The 9,685-nt window shown below is 43.2% G+C and overlaps 1 protein-coding gene across 1 annotated transcript; it reads left to right on the top strand.

The window, feature by feature from the left end:
* The first annotated feature begins 1,899 nt into the window (after positions 1-1,899).
* On the top strand, positions 1,900-9,333 carry MPHOSPH10 (M-phase phosphoprotein 10 (U3 small nucleolar ribonucleoprotein)). Its single transcript, XM_014944259.1, has 11 exons — positions 1,900-2,054; positions 2,643-3,288; positions 3,737-3,888; positions 4,308-4,482; positions 4,762-4,903; positions 5,301-5,368; positions 6,096-6,233; positions 6,462-6,572; positions 6,819-6,926; positions 7,450-7,680; positions 9,118-9,333. The coding sequence occupies exons 1-11, from the start codon at positions 1,978-1,980 to the stop codon at positions 9,265-9,267; spliced, it is 1,998 nt and encodes a 665-aa protein (XP_014799745.1). The 5' UTR covers positions 1,900-1,977; the 3' UTR covers positions 9,268-9,333.
* Positions 9,334-9,685: the final 352 nt, after the last annotated feature.

The raw sequence follows: 9,685 nt of genomic DNA, 5'->3' as shown, positions 1-9,685 counted from the left end.
GGGAGAGGCCGCCCTCCGCCGTCACCGCGGCAGCGGCCGCCGCCCCCCGGCTGCCTGAACCGGGAGCCCTTCGGCGCGGCCACAGCCGGCGGCTGCGTTAGCGGGACCGGCGCCAGCGGGGCGTTCCGGTGGGAGGCACCGGCAGTGGCTGTGTCGCGCCGAGGGGCCGGGTGAGCCCTGGCTCGGGCGGGCGAGCGCTGCGACCCGGTGCTCATCCCGGGAGGAGGCTGCTCCCCTGGGCAGAGGCGGGCGGTGCGGCACGGTGCCTGTCCCGGGAGGAGGCGACTCCCCTGGGCAGAGGCGGGCGTGCGGCACGGTGCCCGTCCCGGGAGGAGGTGACTCCCCCGGGCAGGGGCGGGCGCTGCGACCCGGCGCTCATCCCGGGAGGAGGTGACTCCCCTGGGCAGAGGCGGGCGCTGCGACCCGGTGCTCATCCCCGGAGGAGGTGACTCCCCCGGCAAAGGCGGGCGTGCGGCATCTTGGCCTGTATGAGGAGTAATGTGGCCAGCAGGACTATAGCAATGATCATCTTCCTGTACTGGGCACTGGTGAGGCCCCACCTCAAATACTGTGTCCAGTTTTGGGCCCCTCGCTACAAGAAAGACATTGAGGTGCTGGAGCAAGTCCAGAGAAGGGCAACAAAGCTGGTGAGGGGTCTGGAGAACAAGTCTTATGAGGAGTGGCTGAGGGAGCTGGGGTTGTTCAGCCTGGAGAAAAGGAAGCCAAGGGGAGACTTTATCGCCCTCTCCAACTACCTGAAAAGAGTGAGGGTGGTGTTCGTCTCTTCTCCCAGGTAACAGGCGACAAGAGGAAATGGACTCAAGTTGCGCCAGGGGAGGTTTAGGATGGATATTAGGAAAAATTTCTTTACCGAAAGGGTTATGAAGCACTGGAACAGGCTGCCCAGGGACACGGCTGAATTGCCATCCCTGGAGGTATTTAAAAGATGTGTAGATGTGGTGCTGAGGGACATGGTTTAGTGGTGGTTTTGGCTGTGCTGGGTTAATGGTTGGAGCTGATGATCTTAAAGGTCCCTTCTAACCTAGGCAGTTCTGTGATTCTAATATATGTCACTTTCTGCTTCCAGCCTAGGTTGTGTCAGATGTGTTGATGATGTTGAGGGAAGCTCAGGTACAGGCCATACCTGTCCCTCTGCTGTGGGCCCTGCTCCACACAACAGGGTTTGAGTGTGCAAAGCGCCAAGGAGGACGTGCAGAAGCCGGGCGGTAGGGTTTTGCTGTCTGTGCACTGAAAACACTGGGGTTTTTTGGTAGGAAGGAAACAGGAAAGCAGCAGAGGAACAGCAGAGGCGATAGCAAGGACAAAGGTGGCAGACTGGTCACAGCTGGGACCCAGGCCGGGAAGGGCAGTGGGCAGAGTGGGTGCAGCCGGGGTGGTTTTAGGGATGGATGGCCTCCCCCAGGGTCTGCGGGTGCAGTGCTTGATTTATAATAAACGTGGAGGAAGCCATGGAACGTAAGGTAACAGGGCAGCCAAGCACTGGGCAGCACTGGCTGCCGGGGTCGGTGTGTGGTGCCTGCCCTGTTAGCTGGGAGCATGGAGGTGCCCAGTAACATAAGGCATTTTGCTTGCAGAAATCAGCTGGAAATTCGGTGCGGTTCCAAAATAGCCCTGTATCTAGGTCAGGGAGACGAACTGCGGGGTGAGGGGACTGCAGCTCTACTATATTTAGAGCAGGTTTTTCCGTGCTGCTGAACACCCGCTCCAGAGCAACGCCACGCTCTTCCCAGGGGAAGGAAGCAGCAGCCACCCCCGCCAACGGTGGCTGCCACCCCCTGCCCGGCGACGGCGGGTGTCACACGGGGGAAGGAGGCGGCCCTGAGGCGGAACCAGCGGGGTCGGAACTTCCCGTGCGCGGAACCTGAGCGGCGGCGGCGGCGGGAGGCGCCCGGACCTCTGAGCCGGGGCACCGGGGGGCGGTGCTAGGCGGCTGCACGCGCCGCGCGCGGCGGGAAGATGGCGGCGGTGAAAGGGCTGGAGACGGGCCTGAGGGTGGCGGGCGCCGCCGCGGCGCGGCCGGAGCGCTTCCTCAGGTACGGCGGGGGTGGGGAAACCGGGGGGTTCCGTTCGTACCGGCTGTGTGGAAGCATTGGTAGCTCTGGAGAGGAAACTGGAGGAGACTACCCAGGTACAAATCTGAGGAGGAAGGCAGTTACCTTTCTAAAACCACGGGCCTGTATCTTAGATGTTTGAGGTGTTTAGTGCTGTACTGTTTACTTCTCCAAAACGTCTGGAGTGCTTAAATATGCTCAAGATGCAATAAGATGCAATTATAGAAAGGCGGATTAGTCTGTGCAGCTGTTACTTCATGCACAAAGCGTAATGAAGCTGAAAGGCTTAATAATATTGTTATTTCTCGGAATGTTTAGGAGCAGTACGCCAAGAGGTGTGTAGAAAGTTAAGCAACAGCATTAAGTATTGAAAGGTGCAATTCCATAGCACCAAAATACCTAAACAGATATAAAAAGAGCTGCAGTGTGACCATGTGATTAACTTAGTGGCAACTGTAAAATGAGTGAAAGTTAGTAAGTTCTGCAAAATAGGAAAAAAGAAGTTAATATTAACTGTTGTGCTTGTAAAAGTTCTTAATTGTTTTTTTTTGGTTTTTTTTCTGCTCTTAGTGTGCAAGATGGACTGGCTGCTGACTTCAGAGCATTAACAAAGACTCTCTATGATTTGAATAAAGCTCTGGGGAGTTCTGGGGGTTCTCTAAAAGAACTGGTGATAGAAAATTTTGATGAGGAGCAGATTTGGCAACAACTAGAGCTCAGGAACAATGCAGTTCTCGATTTCTTCAAGAAATCCATTGCAAGGGATGCCGAGGATGAAGATCTTTGCCTTCTCTCAGACCAGGAAGAGGATGGCTCTGATGCAGAAACCAGCAGCGACAAGGAATTGGAAGACAACATAATGGAAGCAGAAACTGAACAGAAGGATGTTAATACAAGCCATAAAACTAAAGCTAAAGAAAGGCAAAGTAAACTCAAAGAAAGTTTAAAGCAGAAATACAGTGATGAGGATTCTGATATTGACTTTGATATTGAAGCACTGGAGCAACAAACTAAAATAGCCAAGGAAACCACATTGAAAAAAATTGGAAGAAAATCCATAGTGGATGACAAGTTTTTCAAGCTGGCTGAGATGGAAGCTTTTTTAGAACATGCAGAGAAGGAAAACGAGGAGGAGGAAGAAGAAGATATTAATTATTTTGAAGACATCTTCTCAGATGATGAGGAAGAAGAAGAGTCTGAAGAAGCTAAAGCCAAAGTAAGAATATCAGTAAATAAATTTTCAGGTCTCTCTTTTCCTTTAAATCAAGACCTGTTCAAGACTATAAGTTGTTGGACTCTGAGAGAAACTACCAAGTTAAATTTGATTAGATGACTGGTGACAATTACTGAAGATTTACTTTAATAATATATTTAACATGAATATCTGGTAACAAATGTTCCAGTGTAGTAGAACATGTTGTCCTGCTATTCCAGTCTGTCTTTAGATGGGTCTTGGGTTTTTGCATGAATAAAGGAAGAGATAGTATGTCATAAGAAACATGCGACCTTGCAGGGTGGGTGACCCAGCAAATGAAAAAGATCTTTTAGTCTTTAGATCTTTTTAGTCTTCTTTTAGTCTAACAGGGGTTTTTTTTGTGTTTTTGTTTGTTTGGTTTGTTTTTTTGTTGTCGGTTGTTGTTTTTTTTCCCCCCTCTCTTTCTTAGCCAATTAAAAGTTCTAGAGACTTGACATACAAAGATTTCTTTGATCCGGTTGATGACGATGGTTTAGTAGCTAATGACGTTGAAGATGATCAGGAAGAAAAAGAGGAAGCAGACAGTGCTATTGAAGAGGAGAATGAGGAAAGCATGTCTGAGTAAGTATACGTGTTATTTGCAGTTAAAATGCCCTTGTAATTTTACACTGGAGTAGAAAATAAAGCCTGGATTCCAGGCTCACTTTGGTCATGGTTTGCCATTCTTTGTTACCTGTTGTGTGTTCATAATTTGCATTATCACCTTATTGAAAAAGTAGTTTATTTACTTTTGAGAGTTGTCTCTTGATATTTATTTGAATAAATCATTCAGTAGGTGTAACTTGAGTTTTTGGAAGGTTTTTTTTAGCGTACAGAAGTTTCCCTAGTGTCCCCTGCCTTTAGGTTTCAGTGAAAGCCTATTGTATTTCTTAACTGTGGGTTAGTTGTAACAGGTAAACATCTAATGGCTGAAATAACTTCATGTAAAGAATTATAAAGGATTTTCAACCCTTTTTTTCTATTAAATTTTAATGTTACAGGATCGAGGATATGAATGAATTGATGATGGAGAACATGGGAAGTAAAGAAGCCTCTAAAAGAGTTACTTTCAGTTTGCCAGATGACAGTGAAGCAGAAGATGTTACTGATATGCAATTAGAGAAGGGCATTGATCCCAGTGAAATAAAGTCTTCTTTTGAGAAGAGACAGGAAAAGGTAATTGTTTTTTTTGTTTCGCTAATACTTCAAATAATTCAAAACAGTGGCCATTTTGTTTTAAATGATTGTATAATTTGTTCAAAGTTTGGCAAATACAAAGAGACTATTTACATAGTAAGAAAAAAAAAGTGGCTCGTGTCATCATAGATATATTTGTAATCATATATTCCTCATCTTTATGTGAGGAGTTAGGAGTATTTGAAATAGCTATTAATTTCTTGCCCTGAGGTTAGTTGTGAGCTCTATGTTTTAAACTTAGGAAATTATGTTTTGCAGATGAGCAAGAAAATAAGAAGTTTAGAAGAACAGTTGTTAGAGGAGAAACCTTGGCAGCTTAAAGGAGAAGTGACTGGACACAAACGACCTGAAAACAGCCTTTTGGAGGAAACAGTACTTTTTGACCATGCAGTCCGAATGGGTAAGCAGGCTTTCCTGAAAACGTGTTGTGTACCATGTTGGGTTTTCTGCCCTTTCATCTTGCTAAAAACACCTGTAACTCAAGCAAACCACTGAGTTAAACTTCTCAGTGTGTTTTTGAGGTTGTGCATTTTCACAGTGGGAACTACAAGAAATTATAATCTTTTTGGTTCATTTTTAACTGAACTGAAAGTTCATAAATTCAGTAGCAGATTTAGTCCCTTACAAGCCTTATGTAATAAGATTACTCTCTTTAAGGTAGAGGAAAACATTATTTCAATTACTACATTTTTGTTAAGGCTTTACTTTTTTTTTTCTGTTGTTTATTCTTCATAGAACAGAAAGTATTTCTTGCTGGAGAAACATTAATCTTAAAATTCTTCTCTTTCTCCTCTCAGCACCTGTGATCACAGAAGAAACTACTTTTCAGCTTGAAGATATCATTAAACAGAGAATATTGGATGAGGTTAATACCATCTTACTTCTTTGTCCGTATTTTCTTTATAGCCTTGATTCACAGGGCACATTCCAAGGCTGAGTTTGAAGCTCTTAAAATGTTAGGTGTAGAGTTATCCTAGTTAATTTCTGCAACTGGTGGTTTTATTCTTTTGCCTTGCTGAATGTGCCTTTAGATTTCTAAGGAGCTCTGTTTTTACGTGCTTATTACATGCTAGGTTTTGGTGTGCTTCAAAAAAAAAGTGTTTGCAGCTAAAACTATAAGGAGCTTATTTGGAATGTAATGCTAGTCTGTAAATTTTGTCTGTGACCATAACTGTAGCACTCCAAGCATTCTGGATACTAACCAAAACTCAATTGTTTACTTACTTTTCTTAAAAGCCACTGATAGAAGATTTGTATCCCGCAGCTTATTGAGGTTTATTGTTAGTTGAATTTTAAAAATTGGTACGTATGGGGGAGAATAGTTAAATACTTAAGAAAATTAGACATTTGTTAGTTTTGTACAATTTTTTCCCTGATCCACTGAAAATAAGCACACAAGTTAGAGCTGTAAGTCTTTTATTCCTTTTTTTTTTTCCAAATGAAAATGTGAAACTTAATGAGTTCCTGGGAAGCAACCTGCATAAACTAGTTGATGTGTCAGATAAGGAATATGGAAAATGCTCTAAATATGCTAAATAGCACCTGATATTTGACTGTGGTTGCATTTGATCATTAATTTATGACTCTCTTAGGCATGGGATGATGTAGTACCGAAAGAGAAACCACAAGAAGAGGCTTTTGAATACAAGAAACGTCTGACTTTGGATCATGAAAAGAGTAAACTGAGTCTTGCCGAGATCTATGAGCAAGAATACATGAAACTTCACCAGGTAACGTAGGCAATGCCTTTCCTTTCGGTTTGGAGTTCACATCACATAATTTCATTCACATACATTCATTTGCACACTGCTAACTCTGCTCTCAGCATTGTGGAAGTACTTCAGTCTGAGTGTTCACCAGGGAGGTGGCTCCAAATTGCGTATTTTGGTGTTACCAGTTTTACTGAAGTAAAATAGTTTTATGAAGGGTGTTGCAGTAACGTTGTGTTATTAACTCAGCAAAAGACTGAAGAGGAAGAAAATCCTGAACACAAAGAAATTCAGGAAATGATGGATTCACTCTTCCTGAAGCTGGATGCACTTTGTAACTTCCACTTCACACCCAAACCAGTAAGTACATGTTTCATAAAGTTGTGTGTTGGATTTTTTTTCCCCCCTCTTTGAAACCGGATACTTTAAAATGCATTTGAGAAATGGAAAGTAAAGTAAACATTGAGTGTTATTGAGCTTGTTCTTATTTCATATTAAATCCTCTATAACTGCCTTGGAACAAAACCAAGTATTTAGTATCTTCAGTTAGCTGCAAGCTGCTGTGAGATGGTGTGCTCAATCCTGAATATGTTTCTTTGTTTCTAGCCTGTGCCAGAAGTTAAAATAGTTTCGAACCTTCCAGCTATAAGTATGGAAGAAGTAGCACCAGTTGCTGTTAGTGATGCTGCTCTCTTAGCGCCAGAGGAGATTAAGGTAACTATAAATAAAAATCATGTAAGGATCTGTATGTTTATAGAAGGGTGTACTGGTTGCCAGATCAATTGGAGCCCTCTCCCAGCCTGGCTTCCTCACCTTGGGGACCTTCTTCCCTACCATTTTAGTATTGGTGTTTGTTGGGGGTTTTGGGGTAGGTTTTTTTTGTGGTTTTTTTTGATAACTGGAAGGAGGGGAAAGTTAACTTCATTTGGCTACACTAGGCTATAATACTATGCTTTGTTTTTGTTCTTGACTGTTATGTAATGGTAATTATTTTCACAAAATAGATACGGAAGGGGAAAGCTAAATGACAGTAGGGAAGAGCAATTAGCCTGTCTTTGATCAACTGTACAAATCTCACTTGCCAACTTTTGCCAGTTTTTGGCCTTTGCCTTACTGCGACATTGCCCTGAGCTGGGTCAACACTTGAAAGGGTGGAAGTGCTAAGACACATTTGAGTACTGTGAAGTGAATCATTTCTTTTGCACACTTACGGATCTAGAAATCTTGTTCTCTTTAGGAAAAGAACAAAGCTGGTGATGTTAAAACAGATGCAGAAAAGACTCCCACAGACAAAAAACGAGAACGAAGAAAGAAAAAGCTTCGTAAACGTATGAAGTTAAGAGAAAAGGAGAAACGTCAAAAGCTTCTTGAAAAGATGAAACCAGAACAAGGCGCAAAACTTAGCAAAAAAGCAGCTGCAGCAAAATTAAAAAAGCTTACAAAAGAAGGCAAAGCATCTCTGCTCAAGGTAAGGCTCTCTAAAGTAGTACTGTATAGCTTGGAGCTTCCCAGCGAAAGAATATTGAAATCCCAAGGGTAGATAATACTTAGCTGGAGAGAGGAAAGGGAACTTTACCACAATTACCAAGTATAGGGTTTGTTTCCGTCCCATCCCTCTTGGCACAGCTACAGCTCCTCAGCTTTTTTCATCCCCTTCAAAAACTCTTGTACACAAGTGGTATATCTGCTTGCCGCCCAAATCTTGCTATCTTATTTATGTCTGAGCAAATATAAAACATACATGGAGCTTCTGGAAAAAAGAGGTAGGAAGAAGACCTGGAAAGCATACTCTTTTTTCTTTTTTTTTTTTTCCCCTTCTTTATCTTCTCCCCTATACCCCTCCTTACTTTCCCCTGTGTTCTTTTGAACTCCAGTTTTGGAAGGACTCTTCTAATCCGTGCTTGTAACTGCCTTATGCAAAGTCGTGTTGAATGTCTTTCTAGTCCTGATTTTGCTGATCATCCCAACGGCACGATGTCAGTATAGAGGCCTGAAAAAATACAGCTCTGGTGGCACTTTGCAGTGACTCTTTGTTCATAATGGATATTTATGTAGAAGTTACTGCTTTCATGATGAGTAAATCATGCTGAATGGTTGCTGGAACCTTTAGAAGCTTACTCAGAGTAGGAAATATATTTGAGTAAGCAACTTAATCTTTAGATGTGGAAAAATATTAAAAACTGTATGATACAATTACTTTATATCAAAGTAGATTCACAAAACAGAAATGATTGTTTGCATTAGGTACTACTTTTTTATTTCAAAGTTCACAAGGTGGTGTTCCTGCAAATACTAAGACTTATGCTCTTATTTCCTGCATTTGAACTGTCCCACTTGATGAGATGGGGCTGCCTGCGTGCGTAATTGAGCATGAGGCTTCCTTTTAGTTCTTGCTAAGCCTTGAGTAACTTAAGGCATTTCAAAACAGAATATTCCTGTTTAACTACTTCTTATTGAGGAGTCCTCTCTATAATATCATCAGATTGATTTTGTTTCGTGTCCTGTAAAATACTAAACTTGTGTACCACCTATGTGCCTTCTAAATTAAATTTTAAGTCTCTGAAATTTTGAGTTACTAGAAACTAATAGGAAGAATAACTTGATTACTTCTAAACATTTGTGCTTACCTTTTCAAAAGGAGAGCAGAACACAAAATACAGCCATGCAGTTGTAGCACATGATGTACAAGGAGCTGTTCTTGATGCCTCTTCTTACCTGCTGTGCTAATTACTAATTAGAAAGGGAACGTGCTCTTTATTTCTTCAGATAGCAGGAGTGATTTGAAAATCAATCACCAAAATACTTTTAAAAAGTCAAATACCATTATATGTGAGTGACTGGCAAGTAGCATAATGGTGCTGTTTGTACTTTTCTTGTTTCTAACAAGTATTTTGTCTGTGGACAGGATGAAGGGAAGGACAAGGTCTTGAAGTCATCCCAGGCCTTCTTTTCTCAACTACAAGATCAAGTGAAAATGGAAATCAAAGATGCAAACAAATTAAAGAAGAAACAGAAGAAGCAGAAAACACTCTCTGTTCATAAACTAAAATTGTAATTTACCTTTTTATATATGTTGCATCCTGTATATATTAAAAGGTTTCTACATAAATGCTGAATTTGAGTCTTTAAATGAATGCCGGTCTTTAAAACGTTCTGTGAACTTCTAAGGTGATGTAAAGACACCTTCCTTTGGGTTTTACTTCTTTTTTTCTACCATAAAATACATAAATACAGCGGTCCTAGGGAGTGGGTTGATCTTAGGCTCCGCGCTCTGCTCCCCGGGTCTGCGCCCCGCCATCGGCGGTGCATTGCTCTGGCCTGGCGGCGGGGCGGGGCTCGGGCTGGCTGCCCCTCGCGCCCCCTCAAGAAGCGGCGCGCGGCGGCGGTGCCGGTGTGTGGGGACGGCGAGACGGAGCGGGATGGAGGGGGCCGGGCGGGCGGGAGGCTCCCCCGGTCCCTCGGGCAGGGGCGGG

Source organism: Calidris pugnax, unplaced genomic scaffold (genome assembly GCF_001431845.1).
Source record: "Calidris pugnax isolate Ruff unplaced genomic scaffold, ASM143184v1 scaffold70, whole genome shotgun sequence".
NCBI lineage: Eukaryota > Metazoa > Chordata > Aves > Charadriiformes > Scolopacidae > Calidris > Calidris pugnax.
Note: the sequence above shows the minus strand (reverse complement) of the source record. Positions and strands in the feature narration are given on the sequence as shown.

What these genes read in the sequence shown, in the direction of transcription:
- MPHOSPH10 (XM_014944259.1), top strand. Translation starts at nt 1,978, where the DNA reads ATGGCGGCGGTGAAAGGGCTGGAGACGGGCCTGAGGGTGGCGGGCGCC. An exon ending in TGACCATGCAGTCCGAATGG is followed by an intron (nt 4,904 to 5,300) that starts GTAAGCAGGCTT and finishes TTCTCCTCTCAG; the next exon opens with CACCTGTGATCACAGAAGAA. An exon ending in AATACATGAAACTTCACCAG is followed by an intron (nt 6,234 to 6,461) that starts GTAACGTAGGCA and finishes TTATTAACTCAG; the next exon opens with CAAAAGACTGAAGAGGAAGA.